The 23,461-nt window shown below is 34.7% G+C and overlaps 1 protein-coding gene across 14 annotated transcripts; it reads left to right on the forward strand.

Moving 5' to 3' along the window:
- The first annotated feature begins 46 nt into the window (after positions 1 to 46).
- Positions 47 to 16,689, forward strand: LOC127878177 (protein Daple-like). 14 transcript variants are annotated; one of them, XM_052424654.1, is made up of 14 exons: positions 47 to 197; positions 1,624 to 1,753; positions 2,226 to 2,329; positions 3,227 to 3,350; positions 3,957 to 4,079; positions 4,221 to 4,352; positions 4,961 to 5,089; positions 5,832 to 5,963; positions 6,570 to 6,698; positions 7,080 to 7,183; positions 7,633 to 7,810; positions 8,252 to 8,332; positions 9,996 to 10,076; positions 15,298 to 16,689. In XM_052424654.1, the coding sequence occupies exons 2-14, from the start codon at positions 1,631 to 1,633 to the stop codon at positions 15,574 to 15,576; spliced, it is 1,719 nt and encodes a 572-aa protein (XP_052280614.1). In that variant the 5' UTR covers positions 47 to 197; positions 1,624 to 1,630; the 3' UTR covers positions 15,577 to 16,689. The 14 variants fall into 14 exon arrangements, with proteins under 14 accessions (XP_052280614.1, XP_052280610.1, XP_052280612.1 ...); XM_052424650.1 differs by having other exon boundaries at positions 183 to 252; XM_052424652.1 differs by having other exon boundaries at positions 183 to 252; positions 15,307 to 16,689.
- The last annotated feature ends 6,772 nt before the right edge of the window (positions 16,690 to 23,461 follow it).

The raw sequence follows: 23,461 nt of genomic DNA on the forward strand, positions 1-23,461 counted from the left end.
TTTTTCCGATTGCACGCACCAATGTTATTAATTCAAATAAACTAACTTTATTACACGTGGTTTTATTCATAAATAGCTATCATGGGCAACTAAGACCATAGCTATCGATAAACGATATGGACAGTCGAACAAGCCCTTAACAAGGAAGAAAATTAACGATTTGATAAATTGGAAACGAAGAGCTGCATTTTCCAAAAGTATGTTACTTTCCATTTCGATAATTTGTGGTCTGAGTTTCATCTTGCTCAACTGGTATTTGTGCATTTTACTTGTGTATGATTATTGTGGTATTGTTTATAAATACTATAATATAAAACGATACTTTAAATACATAATAACGATTGTTTATTTTAAAAAGACATCAAATATGAAGCTGACGCAATAGACAATTTTATTGTTATACTTTAAGAAATACTTTTAAATGTGTTGAATAATGGACATACACAAATATTTAGTCAGGTAAAATAACATTGTTCTTCGATGTTCATAAAATTTATAATAAATCTAGGTGGTGTTTATACTTGCATACAGATTATTACGAGCGTCGTGAATGTGAATTACTTAAAAGTAAATGTAAATGAATTTAACCCATTTATGCCTAGTGGACTCTCCCATCCTTCTAAGTTGGATCAATTTATTTCCAAAATTAGGGGTGTCAGGTATATTTATGTAAATTTTTAATATTTATGTCTATTTTTAGAATATTTCATAAAGAAATTCATTTAAGCAAACAGCGCAGACCCAGATGAGACGCCGCATTATGCGGCGTCTCATCTGGGTCTACGCTGTTTGCAATGTCATTTTTTCAGGACGCTAGGCATAAATGGGTTAATTTAATTGTTTTTATGGATAAAGGATAACTACACCGAAACTACACCGAAATAAGGTTAGGTATTGAAAAAAAAATTGTTCAAGGCTTAATCAAGTATTCACTTGTATATTCTGCACATTTCTAAAACATGGAAATCGAAAGTAAAACTGAAAACTAAGCGACGAGATAACAGTTTGATTCAGTCCCACCGTTCGTCGGTCTGTTTGTTAGTATAATATGTTTGGATAATTTGGAAAGTCAACCTATATGTATGTTTGTTATTATTTGATAGTATGTTTGGATAATATGGGAAGTTAACCTATATGTATGTATTTTTGGATAATATGGGAAGTCAACCTATATGTATGCATTTTATTATTTGATAGTAGGTTTGAATAATATGGGAAGTTAACCTATATGTATGCATTTTATTATTTGATAGTAGGTTTGGATAATATGGGAAGTTAACCTATATGTTTGTGTCTTGTTCTGTGAAAATTGGGCAAAATGCATGTGCGTAAAGTGTCGTCCCAGATAAGCCTTTGCAGTCCACGCAGGTTAATCAGGGACGACACTTTCCCTCAAATGGTATTTTTCGTTAAAGGAAGTCCCTTTTTACCGAAAATCTAGTTTAAGCGGAAAGTGTCGTCCCTGATAAGCCTGTGCAGACTGCACAGGCTAATCTGGGACGACACTTTACGCACATGCATTTTGCCCAATTTTCACAGAACAAGACACATTTATATATACACTGTCATGTCTAGTGGTTTGCTGTCGATGAACATCATATGGTTTCGTTTTGTTAAATTTAGTTGCACGATGGCATCGCGAACAGATTCCCGGGCCGGCCAGTCAGTACAGAACATGATAACATGTGTTGAGGAAGTGCTGCGTCTAGCTGGACCTGCCAAAGACCAATTAAAAGGACTGCAGCCGTACATTGTAAGTATACTTTTCTTATACTTTGTTATTGTTTACTTAAGTGTGTAGCCATTTTGTTGGTGTTTTTACCTTCTTTTTTTATTGCAGTCATATACAGTCGTTAAGCTAGCCTTCTTACACATTTCCTAAGAAGTTTTGCAATAGTAAGATCACATACTTACGCCAAGCACTGACCACTGCCCTATTTAAGTTCGATAAAGTGGAGAAACAGCAGTTCATTTATTTCAATACCCCCCCCCCTTCCCCCCATAACCGATGAAGCCATGTTTGTGCTGTAAATGCCCATGAAATAAAATATATATGATATATACATACATGTATATATAATTCGGGGGGGGGGGGGGCTGGGGCGCTTAAGGCTTTCTTAATATATCTTATTTTACCGCATCCTGTATTAAATTTGTCTTTTTCATAACTGTATTACATAAGTGTATCAAAATATGTATGACAAACATTGCATTCTATATTTTAGAGTCAGCTATTAAGTCAGCAGAGCGATGAAAGGAAACATAATTATGACGCATTATTGGCTGAAAATGCACAACTCAAAAACGATCTGCTGGCATTGAAATCAAGGTATGTTCAACCGTGTGGGTGTTTGTCTTTAAGTTTAATCTTTAACGCAAGTCGCGTCTCTTTGTAAATCGTGATATGTTTGTTAGACGCTAAGTAACAAGCAATAACTTAGAAAACAAGTTATTGTGCACCCCATCGGAGATATTGGGGGTATTTTGCTTTCAACCTGTCAGTCGTTCGGTCGAATAGTCGGTCGGTCAGTCTGTCCGTACAAGATTCATCTTAGTATATACTACTATACTATACTATAATCGTCAGATTGGAGAAAATAAATATACATAGCGATTTTAAGCTCAACATGTAAAAGGTCAATACTAAAGGTGATATCTTGAGAACGCTATTACAAGACTTACGATCATGCATTTTATAATAGTGGTTAATCGGGAGTAAATGAAGCCTAGCTTTTGTAGTCAACATTTTTAAGATCAATGTCGCTGGAGCTTGTTCCATGAAATCGGTTTCAACACGATACATATAGAACGTTTAATTACAATAGGAAAGAAAATAAGAGAAAAATTGATGTAAGTCAACTTGGACTTCGATATGTTTCAAATCAAGAACATTTGAGCTTTTAACATGAACAATATATCGAAACGATATATAGGAAACGGTTTTAAAAGGACAATAAGTATGCTTAAAATTCTTGAAGGAGTGATTATCCAAATCGAACGTTGAGATCAAAAGATGAAACGTCGATGATACATGTATTTTGAATACAAGGCTGCAACTCGTAAAAAAAAAATGTTACAATGATTTTTACTAAGCTTTTTAATGAGGTCGACGTTTTCGTCGCGTGCTGTAAAGTGGGATGTGTAATGCACCGACAATAACACAGCATGGTCTTTATTTCTGACAAATTATAAATTAAAACATTTATCACGTAAGAATTTCTTTCAGTCAACTAACCATCTGCAGTGACGGTAGGTCAATAGAAATGGTGTTAGCTGAAATGCAACAAACAATAATGCGGGGTAAAGACGAGATACTTCGAATAAATGCAGTCCGTCTCCAAGCTATCCAGGTTTGCATAATTGTTATTATGGTTAGTGAATGGTAAAAGAGTCAATTGAATGATATCTAATTAGTCTGTTTTCACAAATGAACAAATTTTTGTATAGCATAAGCAATTCATACATCAAAACCTGTTAATAAGCATTTCTGTTGATACATATATGTTCTATCTAACAACGATATTGTTCGGATTCGAATTTAAAATCAGGAATGAAGACCGCTTGCGCCATATATTGATCGCACTGGTTTAGAACCTGTAAATACATTTGTACATGTATAACTCTGCTCTTCAGAATTAGTTCAGTGTTTAATGTACCCGATGGAGTGGTTCAATACAACAATGTTTGTACAAATTCGTATGATTCCTCTGTTAGAAAACGAAATAAAACTTGCGCAAAAAAATCTTATTTTACCACACGTATGTGACCCCTTACAAGTTTACATGTAATAAAAAAGTCATGGAACAATAGTAAGACCAATTAATTTGCCGTTAGGCGGCTGCAAGCTGTTAAAATTAAATTATTTGTGTTTATTATTTTACCAAAACATTGACAATTTAAAAAGTTTCAAAACCACAATCTAAAGAAGCCAGAACAATTATAGTCGCCTATTACAGGAGGAGCATATCCAAATGCAAACACAACTGGAAGAGATGAGGAGTACGAATGCAACGCTGAATTGCCAAATTAAATCTTTAAAAAACGAGAGAGACGAGCTAGAAAAATCTTTCTCCGACCAGGTAAATTAAATGAATAAAATATATTCGTAAATAAACCTTCACTCATTTGAGGAATGTATGTTATTCGTGTAAAAAAAATTCTTAACAATATTTTGTTAAGTATTTTAAAGAGGTCATTCTCATATACTGAATGCTTTTCAGCACGATCGTAACAGTAGTTTGGAAGCGGGATGCAGCCAAATTCAAACTCAGCTGCAATACATGACAAGCCTGAATGAAACCTTAAGCAGCCAACTGCAGTCTTTGCAGAAAGAAAGCGATTTTTCCAGGAAGGTTAGTCTATAAATCTTCATATAAGCATTTGAAATAAACAGATTTTTACCATCTCAAACAGGTTAAATGTGGGTATACTGGAGTAACCATATTGCTTTGTACTCTGTTCAGTAGGTTTGTAACCTTTTTTCTTTCGATCCATTTTTCAGTTTTTGTTCTACTTTAATGAGACTTTTTACACCTCATACCGTTAAAGTTCAAAACGGCTGACTTGCGGTCGATCAAGTTAAGTTTAATTAAATGGGCAAGTAATACCTCACGCTCCATTTTTCAAAATCAGTAGGGTCCATTTGATACGTTTGTATTGATCTGATTTAAGGCGGGCGACAGACAGCAATCTTGAAATTATGATGTTTTCGAGAGCGGAATATTTCCCTTAACTTGAATGCACTATATGAATACAGTTCATAGTAGAGTAAAACAATCGCGATTGTTTTACCCATGCAAAATAACAGAATTGCCTCCGTTTTCTATTTTGTTTTGATTTATCAACTGGCGGCGATCTTCGATTTGTCAAAGTGTTTTTTTTTTCCACGAAACTTGATACACTTCATGAACAATGTTTCATCATGCAAAAGGTTTGATTTTGCTGTTTTAAATCTCCAAAGCACGAAGCAGAACGTCAAATATTGCACTTCGAGTTGGAAAAGATTAAAAAGGACTATGAGCAACAATCCAAACAACTACACGAAGTATTAAAAGAAAGGGAAACACTGAAGGAACTCGTGGCAAGCCAGGTAACGTGCACACTTAATGTGTATAGCATATGTCTTAAATGAGCAACTAACATTATGGTAGATGATTTACCACCACCAAAACGACAAACAGAGATTAACATGTCATAGGTGTCTTATCAGCCTTTCTTTTTGAATTTATTGTGTCCACAAATAAATAAAAACGAGCATTTTGTATCTACAAAAATCTATGTAATCATACCACGTCTAGCGTTGAAATTTTGGCTATTGCTGTAAGGAACACTTATTGTTTAGGTGTTAACTTTATTAGCTCACCTGAGCGATAGCTCGGGGTGAGCTATTGTGATCACTCAGCGTCCGGCGTCCGTCCGTCCGTCCGTCTGTCTGTAAACAATTTGTAAACATCTTCTTCTACTAAACCATTGAGCCAATTTCAACTAAATTTCATGTGGAGCATCCCTAGGTCATGGGACAAAAGAATTGTTAAAAAAAATTTGATCACATAACCAAGATGGCCGCCATGACCATATATGGTAAAAACCTTAAAAAATCTTCTTGTCAGAAACCGCTCATCAGATTTTCAAAAAATTTCACAGGGATGACCTTTGAAGGCTCCCCTGAAAAAGTTGTTCAAAGAAATTTGATTCGTCAAAAAACATGGCCGCAGGAGCTCGTTGAACTTTGCATGTTTATTCGTTTTTGCCTATTTTGTGAAAACTTTCAAAAATCTTCCACATTTTTTGTATTTTAAAGAGGTCATTCTCATATACTGAATGCTTTTCAGCACGATCGTAACAGTAGTTTGGAAGCGGGATGCAGCCAAATTCAAACTCAGCTGCAATACATGACAAGCCTGAATGAAACCTTAAGCAGCCAACTGCAGTCTTTGCAGAAAGAAAGCGATTTTTCCAGGAAGGTTAGTCTATAAATCTTCATATTAGCATTTGTAATAAACAGATTTTTACCATCTCAAACAGGTTAAATGTGGGTATACTGGAGTTACCATATTGCTTTGTACTCTGTTCAGTAGGTTTGTAACCTTTTTTCTTTCGATCCATTTTTCAGTTTTTGTTCTACTTTAATGAGACTTTTTACACCTCATACCGTTAAAGTTCAAAACGGCTGACTTGCGGTCGATCAAGTTAAGTTTAATTAAATGGGCAAGTAATACCTCACGCTCCATTTTTCAAAATCAGTAGGGTCCATTTGATACGTTTGTATTGATCTGATTTAAGGCGGGCGACAGACAGCAATCTTGAAATTATGATGTTTTCGAGAGCGGAATATTTCCCTTAACTTGAATGCACTATATGAATACAATTCATAGTAGAGTAAAACAATCGCGATTGTTTTACCCATGCAAAATAACAGAATTGCCTCCGTTTTCTATTTTGTTTTGATTTATCAACTGGCGGCGATCTTCGATTTGTCAAAGTGTTTTTTTTCCACGAAACTTGATACACTTCATGAACAATGTTTCATCATGCAAAAGGTTTGATTTTGCTGTTTTAAATCTCCAAAGCACGAAGCAGAACGTCAAATATTGCACTCCGAGTTGGAAAAGATTAAAAAGGACTATGAGCAACAATCCAAACAACTACACGAAGTATTAAAAGAAAGGGAAACACTGAAGGAACTCGTGGCAAGCCAGGTAACGTGCACACTTAATGTGTATAGCATATGTCTTAAATGAGCAACTAACATTATGGTAGATGATTTACCACCACCAAAACGACAAACAGAGATTAACATGTCATAGGTGTCTTATCAGCCTTTCTTTTTGTCGTTCTGACGTATAAACGTGTCTTTCTTTCGTGTTGGCGTTTTGACGAATTTCTTAAACCCACAAACACACCAGAAGGGTATGGCAGAAAATAGCCAAAATAAAAAAACACACTGTCCCTTTGCTCCGCTATATTTATATTCGAGGTCAGTATATATATAATGCTATTAAATTGTGTTTAAAACCTTTGTTGTTGCAAATGAATCGACTAAAAGACAAAGTTTACCAAACACAATACTGCTTATATAGAAACGACAGTTAAACACAAGGATTCGGCACTCAAATGAAGAATTCGATGCTGTCGTTGAGAAAAACGAACAACTTCAGAGAGACCTTTTGGCATCTCAGTCGCGGTAAATACGTGTTTCTTTTAATAGAGGCAATGCGTTTTGTTATAAACATAAATACACAAATATCGACAATTCGGTTTTCATTTTTTATAAGTGAATCTTTTGTCCGCATGAAACTACAATTTTAATATTGTACAAACATCTTGATTTGATCAACACTTCAATTGATAACTTCGTAAATAACTGTATTCGTCATTCTATTTATTATTTGAACACAATGTTTTTGTCTGAAAATTGCTTATTTTAAAACTTGTATAATACTTTGCATGTACATTATCGTTAAAAAAATCTAACTAATATGAGTGTATATTATTTTGTAGCAATAAGTCTTTACTATAAGCACCATTGTCTTTTCATATTAAATACAGGTCGTGTTACTCTTTATTCGGGAATGTATGTATAGATTATATTCGCTAATTCTGCTTCAAAAGATTGTCATATTCTGATTACAGTCATCTACCGGCTCACCAAGAGCTTACATTTACTGACGAGTGCAATCCTGAGCATATTGCTGATTTGTACAAGAACTTGTACAAAAACTTCTGGCCGGATGCTTTTATTGAAGGAACAAAATTCTCACGCCTCAAGACCGACTACAGTGTTAGCCGACTAATTCTGAATGTTTATAACGTGAGTATATCATGAAATCGAACTTGATAATACATTATTTCATAGATAATGTACATAAGCTCTCAATTACATCTTACATATATTAATAACGTGCTCTGAACGATAATTAAATTTGTATAGAATCTGATCGAAACAGAAAATTATAAAAGATGACATGCTTTTCACTTTTCAGATTTATGAATAAAATATTTGGTATAAATATCTAGGCTAACGATTGAACTAATCAATCATTAAATGCCCCTATATTTTAATGCCCAAAATATCGAACCTATATAATAGTGTTTTATTTCTAGCAGTATAAATAGAGGAAGTAAATTATTTAGTGCTTAATTTACTGAATCAAATGCACATAACTGTTAGCATATTTTCAGCATTTTGGACTACAATAAAGAATATAGATAGCGTCCGTCAGTATTTATTTCCGTTTTTGTTTTGTTATAGGCCGTTTACCTATTTTGTAAAGACGAATGTGCTCGCCAACGTGTTAGTTTAGAAAAGGCGTTATCACTAGATTCGGAAAATGTAAGATAATCCCTTCCATATAAATACATTTGGAAACTTTAATTATGTACTGGAGTGTTTAGTTAGTGTTGTACTAGCTCAGTTGATGAAAGTCGAAATGAACTATTTTTACACAGCACGCGAGATACGTCATAATTTGCCTTATCACTTCATTGAAGATAAAACTACGGAATGCTGGTTCGAATTAATTTTGAGTGAAGGTACATAGCGGATACAAATCGGATGATATGTATTATTAAAGTTACGGTTGAGCTGGGCTGGAAGTCTGTAATCGGCCCTAGCCGCAAAACGGCCTTTACAGGCTATTTAGTCGTTTATCGGCAGCGGTGCAGATTATATACGTCATAATTGTCTAAATAATAACTTCATTAAGTTTCAAGGTAAAGCGACTAAATGGGTCACGTTCTTTCAATTAACGGGTCAAGAAATAATTAATAATGACTACATATTATTTAATATATCGTAATTGCGAAACTATTATGAAAGGCAAGGCTAGATGCGAAACTTAATGACGACATTGTCTGAAGATAAATATGATGTTGACAATTATTTTATGGAGGGGCGATAACCAAAACATGTCGTAAAGAAATAAGTAAACATACGAAGTATTAAATGTGACTAACCAATATGTCAAATAGTGTTCGCACGTCCCGTGTTGTTATACGTCGTGACAAAAAATAACGAAACTCACCATTATCCATATTATCTGAACATTTCGATGTCCTCATAAGGTTTACATAGATAAAAAAACTATGATGAAATATGCATAATTAATAAAGCAAAAACTATAACGCCCTTATTTTCGCGATCTCGTATCGTGATCTCGTTCCGCACATTGTGTTTTCACTTTCTCGCAATTGTATATAAACTCGTCGAAAATGCACACGATACGAGATTGCAGAAGAAATATCGCTACTTCGCATTGTTATATCGTAACTGCAATACTTTATGCCAAGACACGAGATAGCGATGCAATATCCCGAAGATGCGATATCGCGAAACAATTACGAGATATTACCCAAATAATATCGCGATATCGTATCTTCCATCACAGATTGAGATCTCGGATTTATCTTTTGCACACAAAGTTCATACTTTTTTAGACTTTTAAGCAGTCGAATGTGTAGTGTATATTTCAATAATCATCCCTTATTAGGCTTTAATGCCTGTTTGTAGAAAAACTTAACGTCACCCCCCCACCCCAGGAACATATGTCCTCAATATCCTCAACATCATAATTATTACGTGCAATATAGAGCAATACTTTCTGGTTTCGTTTTTTTTGCACCAAAGACAAGATTTTGAAACCAGCAAATTAAGATAAGTTTAAACTAGTTTGGTGAAAGGCATACCAGAATTTACGGAAATGGCTCCTCTGTATACGCGTATTTCTCTCAGCGTTATTATTAATATTTACATTCAATATTAAACGATAAACCTTTTTACTTACGACTCGTATTTTTTCCGAAAAAAAATTTAATCCGTTGTTCGTTGGTTTTCTTACTTATGTTAATTGTGGAAAGTATTATATAAGTTTAAAATTGCATGAAATGTTTTGTGAAATGTGATAAAAACAATTTCTGCAATGAAGGAAATTAAGATCATGTTTTACATAAAAAAGTTTTATTGGAAGTTTTTTATTTATTTATTTATATCATTTTAGAAGCTTCTGCCAGAATATAAACAACTCATTACGCTAGTAAGATGCAAAACTACACAAGTTGCTGTGGATACAGTCTTTACGGTACCATCACCGCTTTACTTGGCATTTCATTATTAATGTCCATATAGTTCATGTACCGTATGAAATGTTGATTTGTTTGGTTTTTAAATATCTGAAATTCCGTAAATGTATATTATTATTAATATCTGCAACTTATTAAAAATATGGATTTAAATCTTATGTCTTAACCTGGAATTTATCGTACAACGTAAACAAAATGTTGAATCGGTTTTTTTTTACTTTACTCTGATGTTGTTGTTCTTTGTTTGGATCTGGATTTAAAAGTATTTTAGTCATATACCAGCTCATTCTGGCACAGTTGGTTAACCGGTACTAAGTGCATATAGTAATGCCAGTGGCTGACAATAGCCCCCACTTGCATTAGAGATACAGGAGGATGAAATAATGGCATTACCTATCTACCAACATATTGGCCGGAGAGAGAAATAAATAATACTATAAACATAAAAGCTTTCATGCATAGATTTTCAATATCGAGGTCGAATGTTTGACTTAGTGGTCATGTTCTAAGTTGTATGTGGTTATTCCCTTATTAAAGTAACATTACTACTCAAAATAAACGAAAATTTCCTACAATATTTCGTAAAATAAAGCTAGACAATTAAGACAATCATTCCTTATGGCAAATTGCCGAAATTTCAATGCCAGATGTGGTGTGGTAAAATAGATGTTTGTGGATACAAAATGCTCGTTTTCATTATGGTTTTAACATGGTACCATTTTAGTGTTCGTGTGTCGTATGAATAGATATATTCGCAGGAAAATAACATGGAATTTATTGTGTCCACAAATAAATAAAAACGAGCATTTTGTATCTACAAAAATCTATGTAATCATACCACGTCTAGCGTTGAAATTTTGGCTATTGCTGTAAGGAACACTTAGGCCACGACTTTTATATTTCTTGGTTTACAAAACCGCCGACCCTAATTTTTGGAAAATGGGAAAAAAATAAAATCGGAAAATCGTCTTTTTTTTATATATTTTATTCCCGACCGCACTGAAAAACGAGCGAAACGAGAAAAAAACGATCCGGTTTGAGAACGGTTGCGAATAAAATCAAGTAAGTACAATCAACGATTGGTTCACATATATTACAGAGATCGGGATATTTTTCAATGTGACACAGTATGTACCAGTCCTTTTATGGGCACTTCTCAAAATTTATTTAATTACAGACAATAGGAAAATCAGCGTCAGTAAAATGTCGACCGCATCAAAATTTATTTCCGAGTCTGTGACGCAACTATATTGTTTAACATGTTTATTATATTAAACAAACCCGATATTATAGTAGATGAAAAAGTATTACCTTGCAATTTGATAATTAGTATAAATAATCCAATAAAACACTGCCATTGTTTACGATATATGTGTTTAGGAATTTTGTAAACACGTCCGCCATAGTTTATAGGAACTGTACAGAAAGTTTGGAAATCGGAACAAATCGGTATATCTCGGAAAATCACTGCTAAATGTATTTGTCGTTTTAATGCTTAGGGCCGAGTAATTTCGGCAAATCGGAACTCAACTTGCGTAAAATACTAGCTCAATTAACCGTTAAACTCCGCCTCTGTTCTCTGCAAAAGATTCGAAGGCGGAGCTATGCACGTGCTATTATTAAATTGGAGGATTGCAATTGAGAAACAAACGCACGATTGGTTCGGCATGTTGATTGCTAGACAAAGGAAGCCAATTTTGTCGGCGCGAAATTTGTCGCTTTATTGCTGCAGACAGCAAGCGGCTTTCCTTTGATGACGTCAAACTGTCAATTCACACAGACTGCACATTTTCGAAAGACTTTAACTGGCTCCTTGTTTACAATTCCAGTAAAACACTTGCTAACATTAAACTTTGGATTAAATTATCAAAATAAAGCAAAAGCCAAGTTGACAAATATGATTGTATTAATTCGCGACAGTTCAAATAAGACGTTTTGCATTGTGAATCAACGAGTTTTCATGACAACAACAACTTTAACAAACATTACCGCGACGACGAGGGGATCGATCTACCTCGATTATTTTTCATGGACGATGTCATAAGTCGAATAAGAGCAAACACATACTTTGTGTATGAGTAGTTTATCTTATATAAGATTTATGCAACGGGCATCGCATTGCGTAATGGTGCGCATCGAATTACGGAAATGAAGCGCAGTTTTTCGTTTTAATGGGAGAAGAACGCATGTCATTTAATGGAGTGTTTAAAATTGCCTGATGTTACAAAAGGTGCTTTTAGGTGACTCATTTCATTTGAAGATATAGATGTGTTTCATTTCATTGCATAATTTGATTTTTCGTCTCTGTGTTAAGGTTATAAAAGATATGATGTCTTTGTTCTGATGTTATTAGTATTAACTTATTTTTCCAATGATGTTTTTTTTTTTTTTTTTTTTTCGACCGCCCGATGGACCATTTTCAAAATAATTTTTGTAAACCAATAAAAAAAAAAGTCATGGCCTTATTGTTTAGGTGTTAACTTTATTAGCTCACCTGAGCGATAGCTCGGGGTGAGCTATTGTGATCACTCAGCGTCCGGCGTCCGTCCGTCCGTCCGTCTGTCTGTAAACAATTTGTAAACATCTTCTTCTACTAAACCATTGAGCCAATTTCAACTAAATTTCATGTGGAGCATCCCTAGGTCATGGGACAAAAGAATTGTTAAAAAAAATTGATCACATAACCAAGATGGCCGCCATGACCATATATGGTAAAAACCTTAAAAAATCTTCTTGTCAGAAACCGCTCATCAGATTTTCAAAAAATTTCACAGGGATGACCTTTGAAGGCTCCCCTGAAAAAGTTGTTCAAAGAAATTTGATTCGTCAAAAAACATGGCCGCAGGAGCTCGTTGAACTTTGCATGTTTATTCGTTTTTGCCTATTTTGTGAAAACTTTCAAAAATCTTCAACTTTTTTTGTCCGATCCTTTCCAAATTTGCACAGTGTCTTTATATCAATGAGGACACGAACCCTACAAAAATGAGCATTATTGGTCCATGAAGTACAGAATTACCTCCCCTTGAATTGAGAAATGGTGTTGTATGCAAAATCTCATTTTACAGCAGAGATTCTAAATCTGACCTGTAAATGAGCCCCATATTTACTGCCAGTGCTAGGTTACCTTTTCCCATTTGATCATTCTTCAAGTATTGGTCTTGTAATGCTGCTACTGCTTCTGCTACTGCTACTGCTACTGCTACTACTACTACTACGACTGACGACGACTACGACTACGACTACGACGACCACTACGACGACGACGACGACGACGGCGACGACGACGGCGACGACGACGACGACGACGACGACGACGGCGACGACGACGACCACGACGACGACGACGACGACGGACGACGACGACGACACACGACGACGACCGACTACGCGAGACGACTACGACACTACGACGACGACGACGGGACGACGAACGACGACGACTCGACGAACGACGACGACTACGACTCTACGACGACGTACACGACTACTATGACACTACTACGACTGAGACGACGACGACGACGACGACTACGACAACTACGACGACGACACCACCACCACCACCACCACCACCACCACCACCACCACCACGTCTACTACGACGACGGCCACGAACGACGACGACTGTTACCACGACGACGACGACGACGACACTACGACGACGACGACACCAGCTACACGACTGACGACGACTACACACTACGCACGACGACTACACTACTACTAATTCTACTACTACAACTTCTTCTACTACTATACTACTACTACACTACTACTAATACTACTACGAATACTACTACTACTACTACTACTACTACTACTACTACTACTACTCCTCCTACTACTACTACTACTACTACTACTAATACTACTACTACTACTACTACTACTACACCACCACCACCACCACCACCACCACCACCACCATTCACAGTGACAAAAAACGTATTCACACAATGGCTGCTACTACAACTTATAGCCCATATAGAGGGGCATGCATGTTTTACAAACAGCCCTTGTTTCTATGGGATTTTAACCACAACTGTTCATGTTTATCTCCGACACATATTTTTAGGTCACCTGTCATGATGTTACACGGTGAGCTTATGTGATCGTGTGATGTCCGGCGTCCGTTGTGCTTGCCTGCGTGTGTCCGTGCGTCCGTCCGTCAACAATTTGTTTGTGTAGACAGTAGAGGTCACAGTTTGCATCCAATCTTGATGAAATTTGGTCAAAATGTTTATCTTGATGAAATCCGGTTTGGGATTGTATTTGGGTCATCTGGGGTCAAAAACAAGGTCACTAGGTCAAATAATAGAACAACCTTCTGTAGACAATAGAGGTCACAGTTTTCATCCAATCTTTATGAAATTTGGTCAGAATGTTTATCTTGATGAAATCTGGGTTGGGATTTTATTTGGGTCATCTGGGGTCAAAAACTAGGTCACTAGGTCAAATAATAGAAAAACCTTGTGTAGACATTAGAGATCACAGTTTTCATCCAACCTTTATGAAATTTGGTCAGAATTCTTGATGAAATCTGGGTGGGATTGTATTTGGGTCATCTGGGATAAAAATCTAGGTCAAATAAATAGAAAAACCTTGTGTTGACAATAGAGGTCACAGTTTTCATCCAATATTTATGAACTGTGGTCAGAATGTTTATCTTGATGAAATCTGGATTGGGATTGTATTTTGGTCATCTAGAGTTAGGAACTAGGTCACTAGGTCAAATCATAGAAAAACATTGTGTAGACAATAGAGGTCATAGTTTTCATCTGATCTTAATGAGTCAGGTGAGCGATTCAGGGCCATCATGGCCCTCTTGTTTTACGAAATACTTTACGAAAGTTTCGTTGATTTTGAGCGCTATAGAGACTTTAAGTTGTTTGGTAAAGGATTAAAGACCTTTACTACATGTTTTATATGTTACTTAATTAATGACAAACTAAAATATAATAAGAACGAAACGCTTTATTCCGGAAATACACCCACAAATATATTACAGAAATTTCGATTGAATTTGTTTAAAATACACCGAACGCTAGCTTGCTTTCATGCAATACAGGAATTATAATGAAAATAGCATACGTTTTAGAGTTAATAATTCAATATTAAATACATGTCCATTCAACTATTTTTATTTAACTTACTATACCCGTTTGTTGTTGCATACGCCACATGATTAACAAAATAGTATTGTTATGTTTGTATATACAGTTATTTCAGAATTCGAACGCATCAATCGAAGTCAAACAGTTTGCCGAGAAGATTCAACCCTTCGTCCAAGAGAGTATTCGAATATGTTGGCTCATGAACTTGCATGACCCACCGCTTACTTGTACCCAGACAGTATGGGCACATGGTACTGCGTTCGACGGTAATATGTATGAATGTTATAAGTGTGTAGGCGATAAAATAGATTTTATCGTTTGGCCCGCACTTTTAATGTCGGAAAATCGCCAAATTCTCGCGAAAGGTATTGTTGAATGTTTTTAGAAAGTTCATCCAATAAATGCATGCATTTTTTTCAACGTGAGGAGGACTTCTGTTTGCAAAAAAAACAAAACTCAAACTAACGCGTATTCAAGTTAGTATATAATGTTGATTATCCTTTAGGTCTTCTATAAACATAGTAATGTAATAGTGATTGAAGATCTCCAATAAGTTAAAAAGCGACGCTTTTAAATAGTATCATTTAAAGAAAAAAAACTGAGATGGACAAGAAAGCAAACCGCTAAATAAGAATCGTACTGAAGGATATCATTATTTTGTATGTGCATAAAATGACCACTTCAATTTATATTCGCCCTTTAAAGAGGCCGTCCAACAGATTGGTAAATTGACAAAATAAAAAAAGTTGTTTTAGAATATGCATCTTTTGACGATTTGAAAACCTGAAAATTATAAAGCGTCGAAACGCGAAACGATTGAATAATTTGGAATGTTCTGTTGTTGTAGTTATATTTTGGGAAACTACAAGGATTGCTTATATAGGTAAAAAATACTTCCGCTCTAAGCATGAGCATGGATAGTCGAGTGGTCAAGGCGGGAGACTTTTTACACCAGTACTTCAGGGGTCAGTGGTTCGAGCCCTGTTGAGGGTTACATTTTTCCTTTTTTTAAATTGTATTCTTGTTTTGTTTTTACTGGAGATTTTTAGGTCAAATGTTTAAATTTATCAATATAAAGCATTTAATGCCATGCTTCAATACATGCTAAAATATATTGGACGGCCCCTTTAATAACTGCGATTCTATATCTTCTGTATGGCATTATGGATGTGCTTGTATGATCACGGCGTGTTTAAATACAAATTCGTTTTGCTATGTCGTATTTTGTTGGCAATTGACGGGCACGCTTTTAGTTTGTCAGCATCATTTTTTGCTAATTATAAACGTAAATTATATACGTTATATCGATTGATTTTTTTTATTGAATATGATTTTATTGTTCCGTCATATTTTAAGCCGAAAGTTAGTAGTATTATACTATACATGTTCATTTAACCAAATACACAAAACCGTTGTAGGAAAATATTTCAATTTGATTTGTCTATACATATATCGCTGAGGTGTTGAAGTGATGAGGGAATACAATTAAGATATAAGGCATATTGTTCTTGTTTTTATAATTCATTTAATTAAACAGATTTCAAACAAAATACGCATAGAGTCAAAGTAAAGCTGCATCAGAAATAGAGAACACGGACGATGCGGTATTAATATAAAACTAATTGTTGAAACAAACACACGAGCAATTTTAAGTTTGAAAATTTTCAGCAATTATCAATAACATGCAGTTTTAGTTATTTCGTGTTTTTTTTTTGGCAACGTGGCATTCAGACGTAAACTTCAGCTCGTATAAGGTGTTATGTTCGTTCAACGTCTTTTTTTATATTTTATTTTCGGAAATGAATACAAAGTTCCTTTTTATTAACAAATGGAGTAGAAGAATGAAGTAAATGTGTTCAAACAGAGACACCGTCGATGATTAAAAAACTATTATAACATTTCAACAATTGAATATCAGAAGCACTGAACATTAACGACATTAGAGTTTTATAAAATTCCAACTTTTTTCTGTTCAGGCAAAAGTTCATTCATGTGCAAAGGACATGATCACTGTTGGGAAATCCCCAGTAGTCTGTGCAGATTCGGCTATACGTTAAATTGAAACAAAATGTTCTCTAAAACAAATACGTTTAAGTGTCGGTATCGGCGCAAGCTTGATCGTTATTAATTTTTGTTTAAATAAACAAAATAGATTTATGGAACCAATAATTGATCAATCTATCAATTTTAAGAAACATTCCTCTTTCGTAGTCTTTTGTCGGTTTAAAATTGCATAATGAAATGATGAAATTAAATAATATTTAGTCTTTTATGTATTTGGAAATGTGCTTATGTCGACAATATTTTGTAGCTACACATAAAACATTTACAACTTGGTTTTGCTTTTTATGTGTAATTTATAAAATGTTATTTTATTAAAATATGTATTAATATGAATATGTTAATGATTGATATAAGCGAACATTTGCGTCTATCATTTACATAAAATACACCGCAAATGTTTTCATACTGTTTTTTGGTGTATGGTTTTCTTTATATATTCAGAATGTATAACATTACTTATTTCAGTAATTATACAGAAAGCGTGTTATGTATTTGTTTTATTTTAATGTTGATGTTTTGATAAGCTATAATATGTAGAGAGCATTTCTGTGGAAAGCTAAAATAAAATTGAGTTCCCTTGTTCTGACGTGAAATTTACCCTAACCATTTCGATAAAGGGAATTCTAATAAAATGCATGACTTGGAACTCAAAATGTGTGTTGATTTGCTAGTCGAGGTTTGTATAGAATATTTCAAATTTCTCAAAGTAGTGAGAACTCAAACACTAGTCTACTTAATAATTATTTTTTTCCGCGTCAGCCTTAACCTCAGTCATCACACTGGTTAATCTAAAAACCTGTAAAAAGAACTATAATAGACACAAACCCAAGTGTATAAAGGTTTACTTCAAGCATTTCACATTTTGTATATGCTATTTTTTAACACTCAATAGTATTCCGTACCATTTGGGCCAAAAGTACAAATACGCCAACAAATTGTCACTACGGTATCAATTTTGTCACCGCGGTGATATCTATTTTGTAACTGCGGTAACAATTTTGTCACAGCGATGACAAATTATAAATGTTGGTATATTTGTTATGCCTTCGGTTACATTTATTTGTTTGGGTCAGTTTTCAACCAATCATTTTCCCCGTAACAAATCGAGATTTCTTCAAGAAAATAACTAAACAGGTTTTTTCGACACACTTTCTTATTAACCCATTTATGCCTAGCGTCTAAAAAAAATGCCTTGGCAAACAGCGTAGACCCAGATGAGACGTCGCATGATAGGCGTCTCATCTAGGTCTGCGCTGTTTGTTTAAATCAATTTCTGTAAGAAATATTCTAAATATAGAAATAAATATACTTGACATTCCTAATTTTGGAAATAACTTGATCCAATTTAGAAGGATGGGAGAGTCCAATAGGCATAAATGGGTTAAGGTTCATGGGAGGGATAAAATTCATTAAAACTTTGATTTGGTTTTTCTTCATTCAATGTGGTACAATATGGTCAAACTATATATCATTTTAAAGGTAAAGACGGATAGAATAATATAAACACATTTTTGACATTCAATATTTTTTTGCTTTTTTCATATTTTTGTTTAAAACCAATACATTTTTACACTAATTTACAAAATCTCAATCTAAAGTTAGTAAGGATATGCACTACCGTAAGTTGAATAAATACAAAGCTATATGCATATACAAGGTCAAGTTAGCAACATTTGACAGAAAATTATTGTCAGAAAACAACAAATGAGTTATTATTCATCTGCATTTTTTGGATTATTTTCCTAAACAAAGTTCTAAAAATAACTAAACTGAACTACTTTTTAAAAATCAAAGTATGGTGGATAATAAGAGACACCATTCTATTTCAAGGGCTTAACAATTTTGCTATAACCAAATGGAAAATTTTAAACCATCTCAACTTGAAAGATATTGCAGACGACATATAAAATTGTAAATAAATATAAAGTAATAATTATGGCTGGGTAGAAATCATTGTGATAAAAGGATATATTGCTCATCAATAACAAGATTTTATGAGTTTTGCTCAGACGACTCTAGAAATCATAGTTTTACATAGAAATACACAGCTAGGTATCATCTTCCTTCCTGAACAACTACTTTCCTTGTACCGTTTTGAATAATGTGTTCCTTTTGGCAAACCGAATCTTTTTATACATTTGTATATCGATTCCTTCTACCCATTTTGAAAGCGTGGCTCCGTAGAAAAAACGTGCGTTACAAATCGGTCGAAATCACGTGAAGTAGTAAGAAAACCTGGTATGTGTATACACATACCTGAGAAAACACATCATTATTTTGACAGTTGCCAGAGTTGGGTCGCGACTAATAAAACAACTGTTAACATTAATCAGGAAGAGATCGCGCTTAATAACAGAAATGATCACACAGAGATATAATCACTTAGCCCATTTCAAATATTTTCCAGCTGAACATTTTCCCCCACACGTCTTTTTTAGTGTACTAGTATTTGTTTTGTTTTTCTGGAGCCGAAGTGCATCTCACATAATATCCATCCGACTTCCGTTGTTTTCACTTTCGTTATTAAAAACTCCGTTTAAAAGAATTATTTTTACATTTAGGTTGTTGAAGCGAATTATTATTATATATTATCAATAAAAAAGTATACCGTGATGAATTGAACGGAGTTTCGTATCGATATTTCTGTCAGTCTGTAAGCGTACTATTTTTTGCGCAATAATACAAGTACATGTGATTCGACAACAATTGTAAACATTGGTGAAACGCTTCTTACAAAGTTATTTTTTGGAGTGTTTATGAGGTCTGATCATGCAGTTTGCAAAAATCAACGGAAAGATTAAAATCCAATGCATTTGTCATCGTCAACCGTTTGGAATTTCAATTAGGCGATGAGTGAGTTTTTAGCATGTTTCTTTCAATTTGATTAATTTAAAAATGGCTGCCCCCATCGTCATGAAATGATAAGTTCTCGAGTTTTGATATTTCTAGATATGTAAATTTTTTTTTACTATTTAAGCGTAATTTGCCCTCATCAATGTCGATATTATTAACTAGTTTTATAATTATCCGCCGAAATACGTTGAATAAACATCATTCAGATTTTTGAAAATAATGTCTATTTTTGTGTTAAAATCGCTTTGTATTTTGATTGATTTTGTCGATGGTATGAGACTTTGCTGCACAAAATTGGTAGCAGTTTGAAGGAAAACCATCCTTTTAAGCAAATATTTAAACATTTTCAATGTGGCACTCTTCGTTTAGTCAAATTTGAGTTCAATGCTAGGGGTCCCACATTTTTCAAACTGAAGCCTCTACATGAACCTTAACTATATGTGGGAATGCTAATCGATAAATGATAATGCAATTGTACCTTAATTTTTGTCATCCTTGTGTCCGAAGATTACAATTACTTCCGCTTCCGGTTCAGGTGGTTGTGTGTTTTTCCGCTCCGTTGTAAAATCAAGAAATTAGTGTCAAATGGATACATTTATACAAGTGTTACAGGATAAATCATGACAATGAGTGAGTACAATCGCATACAAAATTATAACAGCGTTGAAAAGTCAGGAGATATGAGGTTATAAACAGATATTCATATTTCTTTATATGTAAAGTTTGACGGATATATCGTTGACAACACGAATTTTCCTCAGAAATCAAGAAAATCGTGGGACATCGTGGTATTTGAAGAACTTGAGAATCTTAAGAATCTCATGAATGAATAATTGGCTTATTATCTCAGTGTTTACCAATTTGATCAACCCGCATTCTTCGTGTATCATCGAGTGTTCTTAATTATAACAATAGACATCAACATCAACCGATGACTAAAAAAGGTCAAAAACAAGAACAAAACAAAGGTGGAAAGAAACGCACAAAGCAAGAGGCGTCCCCGAACTCTGTGAGTGATCAGCCGGAAAAGTGTCACATGGCGGATAGCTCACCAACCCAAACTGGCACTCAAACAAGTGCAGCGACTGCATATAGCCCCCTTCCTGCCAACCCATCATACGGCGGCCAGTACTACCCACTCCACCTCCAATTCATGACCCCTCAAAAACAAGCTACTCCACCTAATGCACCAAGCCAGTACCACCCACTTAATCAGTACCGAGTACATTCACCAACAATACCACCACCATGGGCGACAGAAATCATGCAAGATATCAAATTTATAAAAATATCGCTAGCAAAACTAGACAAACTGGAACAACTTGTTGACAGAATAAACGCGCGAGTCGAAAAAATGGAAAACGAATCTAAAATGAAAGACACAAAAATCAACGATATCGAAAACGCACTGCAGTTCACCAACAGTGAAATGGAACAATCTAAGCAAAAAATTAAAGACACTAGCTCAAGTGTAAAAGTCCTTTCTGATCAGTGTTCGAACATATCATCAATGCTAGCGGACATAAAAACCAAAACAATCGAATTAGAAACCAAAGCAGACGACTTAGAAAGCAGGAGCATGAGGGAAAATCTGCTTTTCTATGGCCTCCGGGAAAATCAACAGGAAAACTGCGAACAATTAATATAACAGGTAATATCGGAACGTCTCGAGATAGTGGACAATATTATATTCGACCGGGTACACAGACTAGGTAAACCGCACCTAGGCAAATCGAGACCCATCGTGGCCAAATTCCACTATTACACACAGCGCGAGCAAGTGCGAACAACGGCAACCACAAAGTTTGATATCCTTAAAAACGCAGGCCTCGGCATCGGCGTCCAACAAACCAAAACCGTCCTCACCAAACGACGTCAGATGAGCGACGTGTTTAACCGCGAAAAATCAGCAGGAAAACAGGTGAAATGGGCAGGCTCCCGACTCATGGTACGGGATAACAGCAGTGACCAATTCAGAGAAGTGCTCAACTAGAAACGGCAGGGGGAACTAAGAACTATCGCTTGGAATGTAAACGGTCTACGTAGAAACATTAATGATGAAGACTTTACAAAATTTATTAAAAAGTACGATTTAATATTACTATCAGAAACATGGACTCATTCAAAACAAAATACTAATTTAGAAATAAATTAATACATTGGTCACCATCTTTTTAGCAATAAAAGTCATGGAACAAAAAAAGGTCGCTTTAGTGGCGGTCTTAGTATTAATTACCATGAGGAATTTAAAAATTACATATCTATTGTAAAACAAAATAGCAATGGTATATTGTGGATCAAAATAAAGAATGAAATATTCTCTAATAACCAAGATCTATTCATTTGTCTGTGTTACATACCACCAACTAAATCTAAGGTTCATATAGGCAAAGATTTTGACTTTTTTGAAGAAATCGAAAAAGGAATAGAACGCTATGAACCTCTTGGCATTACTTGTATTGTTGGCGACTTTAATGCTAGAACTGGAACTCTCTCAGATGTTATAAGCTATGATATGTACCTAAATGTGACGGTATTGTTGGCGACTTTAATGCTAGAACTGGAACTCTCTCAGATGTTATAAGCTATGATATGTACCTAAATGTGACGGTATTGTTGGCGACTTTAATGCTAGAACTGGAACTCTCTCAGATGTTATAAGCTATGATATGTACCTAAATGTGACGGTATTGTTGGCGACTTTAATGCTAGAACTGGAACTCTCTCAGATGTTATAAGCTATGATATGTACCTAAATGTGACGGTATTGTTGGCGACTTTAATGCTAGAACTGGAACTCTCTCAGATGTTATAAGCTATGATATGTACCTAAATGTGACGGTATTGTTGGCGACTTTAATGCTAGAACTGGAACTCTCTCAGATGTTATAAGCTATGATATGTACCTAAATGTGACGGGTGACTGTGTAAATGATGATAACGAAAATATTGACAATTTGCCTTTACGTAATAATCTTGATAAAGTAATAGATAACCACGGGCACAAATTAATTTCACTATGTAAATCAACATATCACGTTATAGCAAACGGACGATTTAAAAATGATAAAATCGGTCAATATGCTTTTACATCACTACGCGGTCTCAGCGTCACAGACTATTTGCTAGTAAATATAAACTGTGTTCAACTTGTACATGATTTCAGTATACTGAATTGGAATAACTTTTCAGATCACGCCGCCAAACATTTTTCATTCAAATTAAATGAATACACAATAAATAATAAAAATTGCAATACAGAAAATCACACAGAAACTAAATTGATATTTAACCAAGAATTAGCGCATATATTTCGTGAATCATTAATCAATAATATAAATAAACTTACGGAT

The sequence above is a fragment of the Dreissena polymorpha genome, chromosome 4 (assembly GCF_020536995.1).
Source record: "Dreissena polymorpha isolate Duluth1 chromosome 4, UMN_Dpol_1.0, whole genome shotgun sequence".
NCBI classification, from domain to species: domain Eukaryota; kingdom Metazoa; phylum Mollusca; class Bivalvia; order Myida; family Dreissenidae; genus Dreissena; species Dreissena polymorpha.

Excerpts from the sequence above, each read along its gene's own strand:
- LOC127878177 (XM_052424650.1), top strand. The coding sequence starts at position 200 with ATGTTACTTTCCATTTCGATAATTTGTGGTCTGAGTTTCATCTTGCTC. Across the intron at positions 5,964-6,569 it reads AAAGCGATTTTTCCAGGAAG|CACGAAGCAGAACGTCAAAT; the intron begins GTTAGTCTATAA and ends AAATCTCCAAAG. Across the intron at positions 6,699-7,079 it reads AGGAACTCGTGGCAAGCCAG|AAACGACAGTTAAACACAAG; the intron begins GTAACGTGCACA and ends CTGCTTATATAG.